At 34.9% G+C, this 20827-nt stretch overlaps 1 protein-coding gene across 3 annotated transcripts in view; it reads right to left on the bottom strand.

Moving 5' to 3' along the window:
- The window catches only part of SNX7 (sorting nexin 7), a 98021-nt gene that overhangs the window by 7879 nt on the left and 69315 nt on the right, over positions 1-20827 (bottom strand). For all 3 annotated transcript variants that reach the window (XM_063106575.1, XM_063106576.1, XM_063106577.1), the window contains one exon: positions 13759-13911. In XM_063106575.1, coding sequence (XP_062962645.1) covers positions 13759-13911 — 153 coding nt within the window. The remainder of the gene's footprint in view (positions 1-13758; positions 13912-20827) is intronic.

The raw sequence follows: 20827 nt of genomic DNA, 5'->3' as shown, positions 1-20827 counted from the left end.
TGAATATAAGAAAATTGATTACCTATAAATCTCTTAGAAAGTCTTTGCTTCCAGGAGTACATATGTCCTTTGAAGATGACTGAGTTAATACATTCCAGCATACGGTAGGTGCTCAGTAAACACATATGACCAAGGAGGAATGTATTGAACGACTGATGCTAAGATGCTGGTCTTCATAAAAACTGCATTTTTTTCTCTCTGAACACTAATCACTGACATACTGCCTTCTACTGCTCTCTAAAGTTGTTAATGTTAAGTTTTGTTCCAAAGCCTCATTCCCACTCAGACTGCTGACCAATAAGGTTTCTGGGCCTGTAAAGCTGAAGATTTAACCTTGAATTATGTAGCTGCTTTTGGAATCTTGATCTCTTTTGAAATCTTGGTAGACTTTTTACTAAATAAATAAATATGTTAACTGCCCCTTCCTGTCAATGTTTAATGTTCACCTGAGTTTACTTGATATCTTGCATATATATCAAGTGAACATACATAAATCTTTTAAAAAGCAACTAAAGGATGATCTCTAATTCTCCTTAAATCTCTTTATTCTCTGTCTTCTTCTAAGTAGGAAAGCCTAACTATAAACTGATGAAATGGATTGTTTATACCACATAGTTAAATAATTTAGTTCAGTGAGTATTCACTGTGCCTAGGATTGTGATAACTGGAGGATATAAAGAATCATCAAAACAACAAAAAAATCTCAAAACCTAGTGTGAGATTTGCTTATAATTTATAAATTCTATTTTTTAAAAAGGTGTTTCTATTTGTTGTTTGGCTTGCATTGCTATCAAGCAATTATTTTTTTTTTTTGTTTCCCCACTTTTAAATCATTACAATCAGTGAAGCAAGCTAACATCCATCAAAATGGAAAATACCCAACTGCACTGCTGGCCTGACCTTCAGTAATACTGATCAGCTCATTCTAGCTTTAGATTCTCATATTATCACAGGAGAATCAACAACAGAAGTTCCACTTTTATTTGAATAAGGCACCATCATTTTCCATACAACAATTTCATTTGATACAACAATTCTCTGACAAAATTAGATTAATTCCATTTTACAGCTAAGAAAACTGATTCTCAGAGCACAGTACTAAGTCTTTTCAGTGCTCTATATGAACCCATAGTGAATGGCTCCTTCTCACTGCAGGAAAAGTAAGCCAATAAATAGGAGGGTACTTCAAACAGTTCATGGAAAGATTTGTATTCTCTTTTAATTCTAATTTTTCCACAAACTTTTGGAGTACCCTCGTATGCTATCTATGCAATTAGTCAGCATGTGGGGTGACTGGAAAGCGAGTTTATCACAAACTCTAGATAATTGAGAATCCAGTACACGTTAATCCAAAGTGGCTCCAGTTTGTAGCCAAAGACCAAATACTGTAGCTACTCTCTGAGGACAGAACTCTGAGAAAGAAAGCAGTCATGGTTAGAAAGTGAGCCAGGTCTAGGGGAAACAGACCCCCAGGTAAAGAAAGCCCTTTTGTTCCTACACACACGCTTAACACCTTCTCAAATACACAAATACAGAATACTTAGAAAAGTATGTTTTAATTCCAAAACTAACTTATAGTTTTGAAAATAAAGCTCTTGCTACTTCAGCAAAGGTAATGATGACATTTTGCCACTAGAAGAGGTAAATGTCTCTTCGGTTCTCATAAGTAGGTAGTAATTCCATGAGTAGATGTGACCAAGTTTTCTAAAGAGTAAATGGTGACAATAATCATGTTTCTATAAATAGAATCAATATTTTCTCAAGCTCATGAGATATGAGAAGGTTCTGTCCCACAGTGTGACATCAGGCAAATCTCTTTACTTCTCTAGGACTGTTTACCTATTCCTAGAATAAGGGGCTTTGACTATGTGTGTCCATTAAGTTTCATTCCAGAAATAAAATTGAGGTTTCCAGAGGCTAAGTGGCTGACAAGAAGTTGGCAAATCAGATCTCACACAATTTATAAATATGCCTGATTCTGCTTGGCTTGACCCAGTGTGTAATGTAGCAAACATAATATCTTACATTTGCCCCTAATATTTGGTATTTATAAGATAATTATTATAATAATTTCCAAAGTTAAAATTCATAAATGTATGAGAAATATTTTCAATCACCGCCACAGCTGCTATTACTAGTGGCCTATATTTATTGAATGTTTACTATGTGCTAGACACTGTGTTAAGTGTTTTCTTTCATTTATTTATTTATCCATTCATTCACTCATTTAGTTTTGAAACCTATTTTCTATACTGGCATTTTCAGACTCAAGTAAAATTAGTGGCTTAAGGGATATGTTGGTTGAGAGTGCTGGAAAAATATTTATGAGCATAAAAACTTAAAAAATCAATTTATTTTTAGTGTCTCACTGGGAATACTAAACTTTGCTTCTAAAACTTCTTCTTCATCTTCATATATTCCATTACCCACCTACCTACATACACACATACGTGCATACGTACATAAGTTATATTTTAATACCCAAACACATCTATGAGGTAAGTATTCTTATTTTCAGCACTTTATAGATGAGGATACTGCAGTACACTGAAATAAAGAAAAGCCCTCAAGGTCACTCAGCCCAAAGTCACAAGTTAAGCCCATTCTCTTAGCTACCATGTGGCAATGCCAACAGAACATTTAATATCTTCATAGGTAACGCCACCAACCTGTTCATGGAGAGAGCTAATAGAAAATTCAGTTTCATCCAAACTATCACATAAGTAAAAATTAATAAGATATGGTGTTATCTCTTTGGTAATAAAGTAACTAGAAATTAGCCTAAAACAATAACAATAATGTCTATTATTACAGAATGTGATAAGAGCCAAACCTTACCATACATTTCTTTGAAAGCCAGAAATTCCCATATTAAACTAAAAGTTGTGCTTTCACTTTCCTCACTAAAGGTACCTTTTAGAGAATACCATGATAATTGCATCTGTCTCAATAAACTAACAATAGAAATATGACTGAGTGTCCTCTAAGTATTTTAATATCTCAAAACGATAGGGCACAGATGACATCACCTACACTTAAAACATCAAAGCTCAAATTTGTAATCATTTCTACACTAGACCAGTATCATTGCAAAATTACTTTGCATCTATAAAAATTGTAGATCATGCCAAAAATGAAGGGATGCAACATTGCTTTTTATCATCTAAATCTAAGACTTGAAACACTAATGAAAACTTTCAAGAGCTGCATATTTTGAATTCTGAAATGTAATCAATCCAGAAAGAAATTAGAGATGATGTTGCCAGAGAAAAGCAACTTCTATTATTTCCCAATAGCTCAAAACTATTCACTAAATTTTATTTTTGGAAAAGTCTAAATTCATCTTTTGAGAATCATATGCAAATTTATAATTTTAGAAATAACAATAACTTTAAAATAACAGGATTTGCATATTTTTCTAAGTATTGCTTTGACACCTCTCTCAAGAAGGTAAGTGATAAGTTTGCACTTGTAAATACCTAAATGACTACAACACAGTTAATGCAAAAGGACCCATTAGCTACAAACGCCATCTTGTGGTTCATTTTTTTAATAGTCTGTAGATGTCTAATTCAAAATCTGATAACAATAGGAGTCTTAGGTATAATTTACTACATTTCTCTCATGTTTACACATGGGGAAACTGGGGCAACAAAGGGTCTAATATACAGAAATCTTTATAGGAGCAATTAATACAACAGCCACAATATGAATTCATATTTCTTCAACTCATACTTTTTCTATACCATATAATCATTTTTGACTTATAACAAGTCAAATACATGAAATTTGTTCAGTTTAATACTAGACACTTCAAACACCAAGCTTATCTGTTTTTGTCTAACCATTCTTTGAAAGTACAGAAAACTATAAAGAAGAGCACATTTACCTTTGGATTACTAGAAAATTATCAAGGCACTGCTATGATGTTTAAGCACATTATCTCAAAGCATTTCACATATGTGTTCTCATTTTATTCTCCTAAAGACTTGTGAGGGGTGTGTGTGTGTGTTGGGCAGGGGGAAGGGGTCAAAGGCAGGAGATCAATACCTCTATTTGACAGATTAGCAAACCAGGTATAGAGAGGACATAATTAAGATTTTAGAATTAGCTAATGGCAAGCACCATGATATCCAACTTTAATTTTTTTCATTAGTAAACCCACCTTCTTTATTCAAAATGTTATATCACACACACTGTGTGCATATGTGTGTACATGTGTGTTTTATATAACTTCTTTCTTTTCTATACAGGAACTATTATATTGGCTCATAGTATATAATCTGTCATTTACAAATCACAGTAAGTAGAAAGTCCTTGATGCCAAAACCAAACATTTAAGAAAATTATTTCATTATAATACGTAATCATCTGTTAAGGGACGCCCCAACCCCTGCTGACCTTAACATATGCATTCTGCTTCTGTACAAGTCGCTTGCTAAAATAAATGGGGGAATAAACAGAGTAGCATGGTCAACACCATTTTAGGCGGCTCTGCCATTTTAGCCTGGAAAGTCCCTATTGGGAATCCAGGGTGTGGAGGGGCTACAGGGCTAACCACAAAATTAGCTTATGTATAGCTGGCTTGCTTGCATTGGCTAGATTGTGTCAGGTGCAAAAAATTCCTGCCTCGCTAAAAATAAAAGCTGCGAGAGGTTTCAACTCGGGGCTGCGCACTTCGACTGGCCTGCGTAGTCCTGGCTGCCAGAAATAAACTCTTTCCCTTTCCTATCACCCGGTTCTCGTGGGCAAATTTCTTTTACCCGTCGGATGTTGGCCATAACACATCTATTCAAATCCCTGATTAACTAACTACATTAAAATTTATCTAGTCCAAAGTACAGTAAGAAGCACAGATTGTCTATGCTATGGTATAACTATCCATTTCACAACTAAACTCAACTTATTTGCATAGATGACTGAAAAATAATTATATTACAGAATACAGAACTAGTGAGAATATTTTTAATGGAAGTTTGTAAGAAAGCAGAAACCTGCAAAACAACAAAAATCTTTAAGACTTATATGAGACATAATAAAATAGGTCCGCCATTATGTGGTAACATGAACTGTGGTTCCAGCCTTTGAATATTTACTTCAGAACAGAAATCATCACTTAAACAACAAAACAGTTAAAGGACATAATACTTTATAATTCCAAAAATGACCAATAGTCAATTTTAAGGTTTCCTTAGAATTAAATAAAAACCAAAGCCTGCTGCACTTAAACTTAATTCTATAATACTTTAATATTAAATAGATTACAAACTTTTAAATGAGAAAGGACACTCCCTACACTAAGTGTAAGATATGAACAGACTCTTATATTAAAAAAAAGGAACTTTAGAGCAGGAACTTCAGAGCAGTGCTATCTGTAGAGAACAACAATTTTTTTTTTTCCCCTCTCAATTTGCTAAGGACCACTAACTGGCTCCACTGAGCATGACTGGTCTGCAGTTCATGCCACTTGTAAATCACTGTAAAAGCTGGACAATACTTGAATTGGTATATACCTTATTCAGCAAGACAAGTCTACTAATCACCTACTTGGATGTCTTAGCAATGTCTAATTGCTATAGAAGATTCTAACTGATTACTTTCAGTTTCTGAATTGAATCCTTAATAACAACTTATGGAACTGGCATCACCCCACACTTTAAGTAGCACTACATTAGAGATCAACAATACTTACCCAAGGTTTCCCAAACTGCGTTCCATGAAACACTAATCCTGCAGTAAGGAACACTGATCTAGTAAAGGAAATTATTGCCTTCAGATTCACAAACCATATAAGTATATAAAGTACTCTCAAACTTCTTTAGTAATAAAACCTGCTTAACTTTAATAATTGCTCTATATTTTTTTGTCCATCAGAATTGTCTTCTTTTTTTTCTTTTTCGTGACCGGCACTCAGCCAGTGAGTGTACCGGCCATTCCTATATAGGATCCGAACCCGCGGCCGCTGGGAGCGTCACCGCGCTCCCAGCGCAGCACCCTCCCGAGTGCGCCACAGGCTCGGCCCAGAATTGTCTTCTAACATAATAGAACCTTAATATGAAGCGCATAAAACTTTAAATTTTGAAAAAAACAGATTTCAAAGAGATCACCAAGATAAAGATCTAATAAATTAAATAAACTGACCTCTAAAAAGTATACTAACATTGTACATGCTGATGATTGTCTTACGTGGAATAACTTTGGTTTGAGTATAAAGATTCTTGCAGAAAGAAGCTAGTTAGATTTACCTCTTGGAATATGAAAGCAGGACCTTGTCAACAGCATGGAGGATAATATTTACCTTCTTATTTGTTACGGCAGAGGAGTGTCTCCCCATGGATAAGACAGTGGATAATGTGGACACAAAGATTTAATGAATTGGCAAATGTAACTGGTATAAAAGTGGTTAGGCTAAGTAAATTTCTATGCCTCACAGACTATAAAGCCGGTGTGTTTGCTGCAGAAAATCTAACCTACACATAATGGGGTGTATAAAGTAATTCTGAGACATTCTTCACATAGTTCCAAAGATACAGACTGCTCTTTTCTGAAGGGATGTTTCAACACCATAAGAAAATCTGTCTTCCTGAACCCTAGGGCAATAGGTCATGTTTAGGTCAGGTTTTAGTAACTGTTATGAGGCATGACCGTAAAAAGAAAAGCACCGTTATGGATTCAAAAATCTCTGTCCTGAATAACTCTGGATTTTTCCAGATCTAGTCAACTTCTTTGTTTTTATAAGGAAAGGGAGTTGAGACACATTAACTTTAAAGATCACTCTGTACTCAGACTCAGACTCAGAGATGGCCAATATAAAAAAAAAAAAATTAGTGGGCCAGCCTATGGCTCACTTGGGAGAGTGCAGTGCTGATAACACCAAGGCCACCGGTTCAGATCCCTATATAGGGATGGCCGGTTAGCTCACTTGGGAGAGTGTGGTGCTGACAACACCAAGTAAAGGGTTAGGATCCCCTTACCAGTCATCTTTAAAAAAAAAAAAAAATTAGTGATTTGTAGAGGATTCATAAAGCAAATGTACCTCACAGGGCCTGGTTTTCCAAAGCCTTGCAGTTTCAAATATTGACCTTGCAAAGGACAGGAAATTTCCCCGAGGGCATTGAGTCTCTGTTGCAAGATAAGAATCATAACACAGCAAGGCTGCTGGCTCTAAGACAGACAAGTTACTAATTGATCTGTAAAGTTACTAAAAAGCTGCTAGAGGAAAAGGGAATGTCACCTAAATCAAGCCTTTGTTAGTGGATCACTTAATTGCCTAACAGAATGTCATCTGACTTGTTTTTACTGAATGTCACTAGCTTCTATTGTAAAACTTGTTAAACTGTACTTATCAAAACCCCACCTATGTCTCTTCCTGTAACTTCTTGGTCCGGAGAATAAATGCAGGAAGAGAACCCCAATTCGTGGTTAATTTCCCAAATGGAAGAAATGACTAGTGCTTGAGGAAGTTTTGGGATATTAACCCCTTTCTGGGGCTTCTCACTGCTCAAAACAGATGGGCTTTGAGTAATGTTTGGGGGCTCCATCACCCAGGGGAAAAGGGGTGACAAATCCATCAGAGGCAAAGCAACAGTGATTTAATATAGACCATCTATTATGTCTCTGTCCCAACATTTTAAAAGAAAACTCAAACACTATCTGTTATTCCTTAGGTTCAGAACTATAGTAAACAACTCCATCTGGGTAAATCATCCCCACTTCCATCTTTTTCTCTCCAAGACAGGCTGTTTACAAAGAGTTCAGCAGAATTAGTTGATTGTATATGATGTGCATCAGAAATTACAGAGGAGGCTAACTACTTTGGAAACAGGAGTTATTGTTGCAGCATTCCCAAAAACCTTCTCTGGAGCTAATTTTAGTATTAACCTAGGAAAGAAATATGGCTTGCATTTCTCGTGGGTAAATTAAGATCTGTCCCTTTTAGTCACCCTTTACTTGTATTTGCCTAACCCTTTCAACTTATACTTTCATTCCCCTTGATGGAAAAAACAGAAAATAGAAATAAGGTAGCTCTGTTTTCTCAGTCTCCATTACATAGTTTCCATTATGGATCCATTTTTTAAATTTTGTTACAGCTTATTAATTCCTAATTTTCTTGCTTCCAAAGAGGCTCCTCACACCCACTCTGATTTGATTCTGGTACTGTTTGAAAGTTCTTTACTTTTTTTTCCAAATGTGCCCTCCCTGATATTAGGTCGTATGAGAACCGTTTTTCGGCCGCGCCCCATCATGGTGCTGGCTACCCTTCTCTTCCGCCTTTTTCCTTCCCGCCGGAGCCACAATACCTTCCCGCCGGCCAATCGCGCACCAATCAGCGCAGGCTCCCTGCTCCTGGCTCCTTAACCAACATAATCTATCCAATCCCCAAATGCCCCGTGTCCCCTGTAAACCTATCAACTCTCTTCTAAGCCTATAAAACAGATGTACTCGCTAAATAAAATCGGAACTTCTCTGGCGAGCTGCCTTGCGTTTGTGCCTCATCCTTTCACCTGACACTTCCTATTTTTTTCTGCATTCATCCTTGACTGTATCTTCCTCTTTCATCTTTACTTTTCATAGTCCATGGTCCACATGTGGAATCATATCTGATTCTCTTTCTGCCTCACTCTTTTTTCACTTTTTAGAACTGCTCACTCCTCTTAAGTCATATTTTCTGTTCAAGTCTGTGACTTTGAAGGTATAACTAATTTTTTAATAATTTTTAAAGCCCCTTTACTAAATTCTAGAGAATATGACTGAGAATAGCCACAGTTTCCCTTCCTTTGCTTTCACCTCCCAGATTTTGAAAATGGTACTTTCTCCCTGGGTTACTGGCAAGTTAAGATAGCAGTTCTTCTTTGTTAGAGGTAAGTCTATGGGGGCGACTCCCGATTGCTCCTTTCAATTCATACACATGAGCACAAAGGCAATAATTTTTCTGATTTCAAGCTTTTAAAAGAATGAAACTTCTAACAGAAATCTAAATGTCATCCATCAGAATCTTACTTAGACAGCAGTTTTACAATCATTATCAATACAGATTAATTTCTTTAACTAGAAATGCTTGGAACTGTCCTAACTTGGAACAGGGTGTTTTCTAGTAAATACTCACAAAATCTACAAAATATTCCAGAGTATGCAGTGCAACACGGAATTTAAAACAACCCTTTCGCTAGGATTTATTTCACCTTTTCCCCATTGTAACAAGTAAATTCCTAAATAAATAAAACTACATTTGAAGAACCTCTAGATACTCACTGCTCATGTATTACTTAGTTTGTAGGACTGCTGGGAGGTCTACTTTTTAAAATTTCTGTAATTTTTAAATGACTCATAAATAACTGGGCTTGGATTTTAGGACAACACTAGCAGTACTGTTCATTTGGCTAGATAGTGTACCCTTGTAATGATTTTTTTCTTTCCTCATTTATCTTCCAGAAAACGTCTGTCACTGTCATTGTTTTTCTGCTTCCTGAATGTCCATAAAAATGCATATATTTGTGTTATTCACAAAGGACAGAACCCTTCTATTAAGTCTGTCCATTAAAATTCAAGCAAATAAAACAAATATAAATACTCCTCCATTAAAAAATGATTATAAAGCTGTATTAATCAAGTGAATATATATACACATATATTATTCTTCCTTAATAAACTTTAACCTCCTGATAGTAAGATTTAAGTTTGAATTTGAATCCCCCACAGTGCTTTGCATAGGGCTTTGATAATAACAGAATCTTACATAAATAATTTTATATGAAGCAACTGATATTCTTAAATAAGACTGACAGAATTTGAAATGCAGTAACCATTGAACTGTTTTTTAATTGAAATTCTTACCAAGTAAGTGTTTTAAAATTAAGTATTTATAATTATTTTCAATAGTATTATTTATGGTGGCAAAAAAGAGAAAATAACCACAAATGTTCAACAATTAGTAATTACCTAAGTTAATAAAGATATATCAATGTACTATATGATTATGACACTATGTGGGAAAGCATGTAAAACAAATGAAAAATACAGAACTCAAAATAACATATTCACTTCAATCATCATGACACAAAATAAATAAGTAAACATATGTGTTTTTATAGTTATATATTCAGAAACGGCCACACAAAAAATTTAAAATTAATATTTTGATCTTAAAATATCAAATTATTTTTCTATGTTTATATTTAAATGTATTATTCTCTAAAAGAAAGGTTTATAGATATTCTTTATTTCTTCTTCATACATTAGTGTACTTTGCTTTGGTTGCTGCTGCTGCTGTTTGTTTTCAGTGAGCATGTATTAATTTTATAACAAGAAAAATAAAGCTATAAAACAAAGACTTCCATACACATATTAATAATTCTAAAATGAACTGTGCAAAGGAATCAGCTATATTCTTTTATTATATTCATTTAACTACAATCTGCTTAATTTGGCAAAAATTAACATTATGGGAAACTTGGTCCTAGATGGAGGTAGGGAGGGCAAGAAAACTACCTGCAATAGTTAGAGAAAGCTAAGTGAGATACCACATGTGACATACAGAGCCAGACCTGATCATAGTAGGTACTCAGAAGTGTTAATATAGCAGGCTATATCTGCTGTGGGCTATAGATGTGCTGGAACATAGCTCCCATTACTAACCCTACCCTTCTCATAACTTTGACATCTCTTGTAAATTACCTACCCTTTCTCACCATCAAACTGTCCTTGAGGGTGTTAGAGACAAAGAAAACAAAGACATGAAGATGATCAAAAGGCCTTCAAGCAGGAATGTAATGGAGATAAAGCCTATTTGTCATCTCGTTAATAACAAAGGTGATTTCATGGGACTGGATAAATGGTTTCCCATTTTTTGTGCCTATCCTACCAGAGGTTAACTGTTCTCTCTTAGAGTTATTGACAAATCAGGAGCTATTCTAAAGCAGTTCTTAAATAGCTGCACTTTCCTTCCAGAAAGTCCAAATAAGCACTCAAAATCCATTTGTAAGAGGACATAGGACAGCTAAGTGCATGCAAAGATATTAAAATTAAGCTTCATAAGAATGCACTTTTCCAATTCACAATATCTGCCAAGGATCACTTCCTCTCAAGCCTTCTTCACCATTAGCATCATCAGGATCAACAGTAACAAAAACAGATTCTCTTTTGTACCTTCAAGGGAACAATGAGAAAATATCCACACACTAGGAACAGACCCCTTGGGGGATTTATCTATGTACATGTTGATGAAGAAAGAAGTATTTCCATTAGAATGTGATTAAATTAAAAAAGAGAATGTAAAGACTCTGAAACATTTCATGTACTTATATATCTGAGATATTCTGAAGTTAATAGATGGCAGCAGATTGTTGCTATTTAGGCCTCACAGTCTTTCTGCTAATTAAGAATCCTTGATTATTTAAGGGCTCCAACTTCCTGATTTTGTTTTACTAGACTGATGTGACAAATCTGTTAAAAATTTTTCACTCAGGGAAAAAAACCAACAACAAATAACTGGAGCTGCAGGGGTCTTTTGAAGTTATACTAAAGAAAACCAATGATTCCTCCAAATTCATATATCCAGAATGCAGTACACTTGATATATTTTTAGTAACATTTAGATATATAATTCACTTGGGGGAAAGAGATAAAAACAACACACTGACAAACTCCTGTGAAGAACAAAATTTGCAGTATGGCACAGCGATGCTAATGTAACTGTTTCTAAGAAAACAGTGTTTTGTATAAACTGAATTCAGTCCATGAGAATGACAAAAATACATATGTATGTGAGAAGTATAGTTAAAACCCAAACCTTTTAGTTGAAGTTTTATAGAATTGTTATGAACATTTTCTCTTAAAAAAAAGTCCAAATGTAGAAAAACTTGGCAGATCTTATCATTTAAAGAAAAGTATATTAGGTACAGTTGTCATGTGATTTTTGTACCCTAATAGCTTTTGTCTTATAAACACAATCATGTACAGTATAGTGCAAATTCTAATTTTTAGGCATTTTCTTATAAATCATTTTAGTTGATTGTCACAATTTTGTATTGTAAGTGTGGACAATTTCTACTGTAAAGGAGAGGTGAAGTGACTTCTGTGGATTTAAACAGTAAAGTGGTAATAAAGCATTACGTTGATAAGTGTGCTTTATTATGTAGAAATATTTTAAATTATTCAAAATCTGAAATTTATGGGAAATTCCTTTAGATACCTGAATTTACTTAAGATTTTTAATGCAGAATAAAAAATTAAGGAGAGATAGAAAGTAATCTTTCCAATTCCACCCACTAAAAAATAAGTCACTTGAATCTGTTGACTAATTAATCTCCAGCCGACTACCACAAAGCTCCTAGGTCAGTTCACATCTCCACCTTTGCTGCTGCAGCAGCCTCTTAAACTAGACTCATCACATCCAGCATTGCTCCACTCTGACCCATACATAGCCAGGTGATCTGTCTAAACCTGCAAGTCTAATATTGTCACTTCTCTGCTGAAAACTCTTCAATGGCTCCCACTTCCCTTAGAATGAATGATAAAGGACTAAATTTACAAGGTGCTCTTCAGTCTCAACTTTTAACTCAATACTCCCTCCACTCCTCCTTCTTCCCCAGAAAAAAAAAAAAACTCAGTTATTTGAACATGCTCTCTCTCACTTCTAGGCTTTTGTGCATTTATTTGTTTTCTCTGCCTGGAACTCTATTTCTCACATCTCCATCTGGCAACCTCTTATTTATCATTCAGGTTTCAGCTTAAACATATCCTCAAAGGAACCTTTCTCAGTCCTTCTAGAGTAGCTAGGTGCCCGTGCAGTGTATTTCTGTATTGGAACTTAAACCACAATATTATGCTCTCTTGTTTTAATTGATTGTTTCCCTCTCTGACTGTAACTACATGAGAAACAGACTGTGTTTGTCTTGCATACTATGGTCTCTCCAGGGCCCAGCACAGTGTCTGGTGATAGAAGGGGCTCCATTAACTCTTATTAATGATAAGATGAACTGATACTGATATTAATAAAAATATATTCAAAACATAGAATATTTCAGTTTTAAATACCTTTAAACTGATAAGCACTGAAGACTATAAAACATAATTTTCTTAATGTATCAATTCCATATATTCATTAATTTAGCTGGAGATAAGGTTAAAGATGTGTTTAAAATATGCTTTACAGAAAAAGTACAATACGCTGGGTGGAGAAAAGGGATAGTATTATAAAATTCACTTACTAAAATAACTACTTGAGGAACAGTTAGTTGTGGAAATAAATGAAAAATAATCATTTGAAAAGTAAAACATTGACTAGGCTCTTTCCTGAACTAAAAAGAAACAATCTTGCTACTCTTTTGCTAATGTAATAGCACGTTTCTTTCTTGATGATTTTTAATAGCTACAGAAGGCAGGGATAGCAGGGATACAGGATCTGGCCCTGAACTGATTTTCCGCTTTCAAATTCCTTTCCTTCCTTAGCAAACTCTTTACAATACAGAAAAGAGAGACGGAAAAGGAGAAATAAGAAAATAAGAGGAGACTCATTAAGAAGTACTATCAAGAAGTATTATCAAGTGCTTTTGAAAAATTCAAATCCTTCCAAAACAGCAAACTGAGGGGAAAACAATAAAACAAATAGTAACTGGCAACTCCACCGGCACTTAGCCGCAAAGAGGCTTTTAAATGTGACACTTGGTTCTTTAACAGACTTTTTTAACATAGGGACAGATAGAAAGTAAAAGAGAACATAACTTTTAAAAATGGAGCATATCGAATATCACTAATTACCTGTTCATAATAGTGGATATTCTCCTCAGCCATATCTGTAAATGCTGACTTGATATCATTTTGCATATTCTGTTTCCATCTTTCCCAATCCGCTTTCAGGGCATTATTAGCACATTCCACTTTATCTTCAAGTTTTCCAATCTCTTCTGTAAGCTGAATTAGGTCACAGAGAGAAATTCATCTGTGTATTATTGCCATTAGGTGAATTCATCAAATTTAAGTTGAACATTATATCAAAACAGCCTAAGAATAACTTTTTTTGAAAAGTCACCACTACGAGGGTACTTCAAAAAGTTTATGGAAACAGAATTAAAGGATAAGAATCTTTCCACGAACCTTCTGAAGGCCCCTCATATTTCTTGTGTGTACTAGTTAAAGTAAAAAGAACAGTGGATTCAGTCAGGGCTGTTGAGTAGAATTCTAAGTCTACCACAGATTAGCACTTGACATTGGCTAAATCTCTCAAACCCTGGGCTTCAGTTTCACCATTTACAAAACAATTGAAATTGAACTACAAATTATCTCAAAAGTCTTGTACTAACACTGTCATTACCACTATCATTTCTGGTGACAATATTTGTGTTAAAAGATATGGTTTCATTCCTTGCAGCTTCCTAGTCCTGGTCCTTATTTTTCAATTGTTTTTAGCAGAAAGCTTAATTAACTAACATGTTATAATATCCATACATACTATCTAGTCCAACCTGAAGGGCCAGGGGATTAACTCACCAAATTTCACCCAGATAACTGGTAGCAGAGGAAGGTTTATGTCTCAGAACAACTGAACCCTAGTCCACGCTCAACTACACAGGCTTAGCAAGATATTTATACTCATCCCTACTTTGTCCACCAACCTTTGGGCATGTAATTCACTGATTTATTCTTTTCTATGTGACATGTAGATACATATTTTATGTACAGTTACCCCTCCATATCCGTGGGTCCCACATTTGTGATGTCAACCAACTGCAGACTGAAAATATTCAGAAAAAAAAATTGCATCTGTACTGAACAAGTACAGACTTTTTTTTCTTGTCATTATTCTCTCAACAATACAATATAACAACTATTTACTCAGCATCTCCTTTGTATTAGGTACTACAAATAATTTAGAGGTAATTTAAAGTATACTGGGGATGTGCATAGGTTACATGCAAATACTACTCCATTTTATATCAGGGACTTGAGCATCCATGGATTTTGGTGTACACGGGAGGTCCTGGAACCAATCCCCCATGGATACCTAGGGAAAACTGTATTTATATTTATTCATATAATCGACATATATTTACTAAATGCCTTATCTGTACTAGCCATTCTTCTAAGACCTGGAGATTCAGTTGTGTAGAAAATAAACAAACCCCCCTGCTTTTTTTTTTTTTTTTTTTACGAGTGTTTATACTCAACTGGGGAGACAAATAAGCAAGATAAATAAAATATGAACTATAAGCTGGTAATAAACGCTAAGGAACAAAATTAAGCAGGACAGTGGATAGGGAATGTTAGGATGTTGCAATTTTAGATAAGGTGACCAGGGAAGGCCTGAAATAAGAAAGTGTCATGTGAATAAATATCTGAAGTAGATGTGAGAGTGAAGCACAGGATTCTCAGTGGCAAAAGCACTCCTAGCAGAGGAAACAAGAGCAGTGAATCACCTGGAGGTAGAAGCATGCCAGCTTGTTCAAGAAGAGCTAGGAGAGCCAGAGGGAATGTCCTAGGAAATGAGGTCAGAGAGGCAGTGGGTGACCAGATCATACCGAGCCATGTAGCCCATGGTAAGGTTCTTGATTTTACTGGGTGAGATCCAAAGCCAGGAAGAAAAATTTGATCAGTATTGAAACCATTTCTCTCATGTTTTAAAAGCTAAACGTTTATATGTTACTACCATTTCATGACTGAAATTACTATATTTGCAAGAGGCCATCATTTAAGAATAATTCCTACCTCAAAGATGTTAAAATGTGAAAATGTATGTCTTAGAATCAATAAAATATGTTGTTTCTGATGCTCGTTTGAATTAACTTTTTTAAAAAAAATAAGGAATTTCACTTCTTTGCTCTTATTTCATTGCAGCCATGTGTGCTTTTATGTCCCTAAAAACAGATATTTAGCTTTACATAAATCCTGTATTACCCATGAGAGATCTATTTCAGTGGTAAGGTTAACTTTCATGTTTCTGTCTGTTATTTATTTATTTTTTTTTCACTTTCTTGTTTTGTTGTAGGGTAGACGACATTTATCACTTTATGGGTATGTGTACTCCTTTAACAATTTTTTTTCATTTATTTAATGTTCAGATAGAAAATTTTCTCAATATACAAACGAAGGAAAACACTACAAACTGAATTTAAAGTCCATTGATAAGGAGTAAATTTAACACACAAAGATTAACATCTTTAATGCATGAATAACTCTTAAAAATGAGTTAGAAAAATCTTAACAGAAATTTGGTGAAGGACATGAGCAGACAAGTCACACACCCAAAAGAAACACAAGTAGCTAAAAAATACATTCTAAGATGTTCACAGAAATGGATACTAAAACAGAAAAATGACATTTTTCATTTCTCAAACTGAAAAAATGATACTGTGTAATACTGGTGCTATGAGAGAAAAAATTTCAAAATCTTCTAATGTAAGTATAAATTGGTAAAACTTTTTTGAAGAACGGCTGGATTCACAAAAAGAAGTCTTTAAAATGTCCATACACTTTCAACCAATTATCCTACTTCTTGAAACCATAAGAAAATAATCAAAGAAAAAAATATTTTTTTTAATGTGGAAGGCAGTTATATAAAGGTAAAAAATTGGGAATAAACAGAATGTACAATAATATGAGAATAACTAAACAAATTGTGGACCTCCATAAAATGTAATATAATACAATTATTAAAATCATAATTTTGAAGAGTATTTAAGACAAATTTTCAAATCATAATATTAAGTGAAAAAGGAGGATGAAAAACTGCACTAAAAATAACTAGGTATATTTAAACACCAGATATACTTCCAAACAAATGACTGAAAAAAATTTATATGTATATATACATATACATATACATATAAATATGTATATATATATATATATATGTTTTGCCAAAAGGGAAATTTATTTAATGTAAATGCACACATTAATAAAAAAGAAAGACCTCAGATCAACAATCACCTTTGCACTTTAGGAAACTAGAAAATGAAGAGCAAACTAAGCTCTTCTTGATTTTTATTCTAGACCTAGCAAAGGGAGAAAATAATAAAAATTAAATCACAGATAAAATAAACACAAAACAGAAAAAAAAATAAGAGAAAATCAAGGAAACTAAAAGTTGGTACTTTGACAAGATCCACAAAATTGGCAAACCTTTACCTAGATGAAATAAGAAAAAAGAAAAGACCCAAATAACTAAAATCAGAAATGAAAGAGGAATCATTATAAGCAAATTTACAGAAATCAAAAGGGTTATAAGAGAATATTATGAATAATTCCTGGTCAACAAATTAGATCATTTAGATGAAATGAATAAATACCTAGAAACATGCCACCTACCAAGAACAAACTATGAAAAGTTTGAACAGAAGTATGGCTGATAAGATAAATGATTATCATTTTTTGGCTTCCTGATGCAGGACTCTTGAGGATTTCTTGCAAGGCTGGTCATGTGGTAGTGAATTCATGAAGTTTTTGTTTTCTGGCAAATACACTATTTTTTCCCTCATTTCTGAAGGATAGCCTTGCTGAGTATAGTATTCTTGGCTAGCAGGTTTTTTTCTTTTAGTATTTTGAATATATTATCCCATTTTCTTCTGGCCTATAGAGTTTATCTTAAGAAGTCTGCTATTAGTCTGATAGGGGCTCCCTTATAGGAGACTTGATGCTTTTGCTTGCTTCTTTTAAGATTCTGTCTTTGAGCTTTGCCAGTTTGACTATAATGCATCTCAGAGAGGATCTTTTTGGGGTGAATCTACTTAGGGATCTTTGAATGCCCTGGATTTGAATGCCCATGTCTCTCCCTATACCTGGGAAATTTTCACTTATTATTTTGTTAAATAGGTTTTCCATGCCTTTTCCTTTCTCCTCCCCTTCTGGAACACCCATGATTCGAATGTTTGGGCACTTAAGGTTGTCTGCTATCTCAGATTTTCTTCATTTGAAATTTTTTTTTTCCTTTTCTTTATCCTCATGTGTTATTTCCAGAAGACTGTCTTCAAGATTAGGAATTCTTTCTCATGCTTGATCTAGAGCCTGCTGCTTAAGCTCTCAGTTTTTTTTTTTTTTATTTCAGTGAGTGAATCTTTCTGTTCCATGAATTCTGCTACACTGAGGTATTAATCTCTTTGTAAGTATCCTCTTTCATATCCTGGATTTTTTTTTTCTCATTTCATTATGTTGTCTGAGTATTCTTGTATCTCAGTGAGTTTCCTTAAGACTGTTGCTCAGAATTCCTTTTCAGTCGTTTAAAGGGTTTCCTTCTGTATAGGGTCTGGTATTTGAGAATTACTGCATTCTTTTGGTGGTGTCCTATTTTCTTGGATTTTCGTATTTCTAGTATCTCTACATTGATGTCTGGCCGTCTGGTAGAGCAGCTGCTTCTTCTATTACTCTGGGAGGGATTTGAGGACAGAGACATCCTCTTCTTTTTTCTGGTCTCTACTGGTGAAACTCTTTGTGTCAATGCAGTTGAGTGTCTGGCAGGCCACCTACACAGTGGCTGTGGCTAATGTTGTGGCATCAAGTGGCTTCTGTGGCAGCTGTGGCTGTGGTAGTGGCTGTGGTGGGCCACCCTTGCAGAAGTGGTGTTTTTGATGTGCTCCTTGCTTGCTTCCAGGCAAGGGATGCTACCCTTGGCTCCTGCCTAGGCCCCCCAGGCCTGTTCTGCTGTTTGCCTGCTTTCAGGCAGAAGGAATGGCTGCCGTCAGCTCCTGCTCTGTTGCTTGCCTGCTTCTGGGCAGAGGAGGCAGCTGCCCTCCATGTATTCTTTCAGGTAATTATTTGGCTAAATCTTAGAGAACATCTCTAATGGGATGTTTACTGAATAATAATGGTAGGCTGTGGGTGCTAGGGAATAAGCAAAAGTAAAATTGTTGAATGGCCAAACTGAAACAGGATCTGGGTCTGCTAGAAAAAGTTCAGGGACTGGTTAGGGAGGCTCACTCCTCTGGATTACTGGATGGAATCTTGCTATTTGCATAGCTAGATGGAGCTTATTAACAGAATCTCTCCTGCATCTAGGAGGAAGAGATAAGTACATATGCTAATTGTAACCACCCTGCTATTCTCCTCTGCTTATGCTTTGCAGTCTAAAATTGCTATGCACTGAAGTGGGATTACTGGCAAGTGGCTCTACTGAAACTGGCTTTAGGAAACACAGTATCTAAATCAAATATTCTATCTTCCTCCCCTTCCAGATGGAGCTTAAAATGGTGTTATAAAAGATTTACAACAAAGACTCTTCCCTTGTCAATCTGTAAATCCCCATCATTAAAGCCCTTGGAAGTGGTAGTCAGGTTGGGTGGTGGTTCTGTGCTGGATAAGAGCTACCATGTTCCTAGAGAAGAGGTCTTTGATATCACTGTCTCCCACAAAAAGGTTTGTAGCCTTATCAGCACAAATATTGGGATTAAGAAAACTGAGAATAGGTTGGACTGAATTCAGCTGAAGCCCCACTTCTGTCTTTTACAGGCTATGTGACATTGGGTAAGACTATCTATCTGTTGAAGCTCTAGTTGCTTCATCTATAAAATGAACATAAAAATACCCATTTCACAGGGATTTTTATGAATATTACATGAAATAATGAACATTAAATGATTTACATAGTGCCTAACAATTTGCCTACTAAATGTTCGCTATTACCATCACTACCACCACCATCATCATTATTATTAGATGGTAAAACTGACACTGATTCACTCTCTTCTTCCAGTATTTTGGTCTCTAGTAATATGTCATACTTCTGACAGCATCAAGGTCTTAAGACAATTTCTATTGCTATTTCTCAATCTATTATCACTAGTGTAGATAATATATGAGCTTTAAATATGTATGATCAATTCCTGTCATTTTTTTTTGTGTGTGTGTGTGTGGCTATATCTGCGTATTTTTTTCTTTCTTTGATGATTTCTTCACTACTTTAGTTGGAAATGGAGAAAAGAGACATTAGGTTTTTCTTAACACTGAATCATCTTCTCATAATTCCAATTCTAAGAAACACTAGTTAATAAGCATAAAACACCTAATTCAAATTAAGAATGATCTGGACTATATCTTTCCTAACAATTTATGCAGGCATAATGTAATTAACTGTCCTTCCCCTTAGTTGACTCTAATTTTAGCAAGTTCTTTGGTATAAGGACTATGCATTCTGACTGTGCCATCTGTCAAGGCTCTGACAAACCAAATATACTCAACAAAAGTTAACCTAATTGGGAGAATGAGATGTGTTTGAAACCTGCCAAGCCAAAGGAACCCCTCTAGTGAACTGGTATTCTTCCTCCACCATACAGCAGGTTTCAACAATAACTCTAACCATAGGAAATTCAATTCATATTCTCTATTGCAAAATAGCATGGAAATGACTGGGTTTTAAAAAATTTTAAGCTTGCACAATTCTTCTTTTCATGAATATTGGAGGTAATTTGGCCCTCTGTTGGTGGAAAAAAACCAAAGAACCAAGTAATCCTTTTTCACCAACAAAATGTTGTAATATGAGAATAAGTAATAACAAAAGACTGTAAGGTAGTGAGGGAAGAAAGGTTAATATTTAAAAGCAAAGCTAATGGGCAATCTCTAGCTTCAGTTATGTTCGGCTAGAAATTAAGCCACACAATTAAATAAAGGTCATTAATACTAAGAGCTATCCTTCTCCAATAATGAGTACATATCTATAGTAACAGTACCAGCAGTAATAATAATGACCATTTATTGCATTTCTGCTATGGGCCATTAAGCTATACGCTTTTAAGCTTTATATAGTTTTAAGCTATATGCTTTGCCACATTATTTCATTTAATCTGCATAAGCAAGTGGCAAATTTGGGATTATCATTTCCCTGTCATGAACTGGGAAACTGGGA

This window comes from Cynocephalus volans, chromosome 8 (genome assembly GCF_027409185.1).
Source record: "Cynocephalus volans isolate mCynVol1 chromosome 8, mCynVol1.pri, whole genome shotgun sequence".
Lineage (NCBI taxonomy): Eukaryota > Metazoa > Chordata > Mammalia > Dermoptera > Cynocephalidae > Cynocephalus > Cynocephalus volans.
Note: the sequence above shows the minus strand (reverse complement) of the source record. Positions and strands in the feature narration are given on the sequence as shown.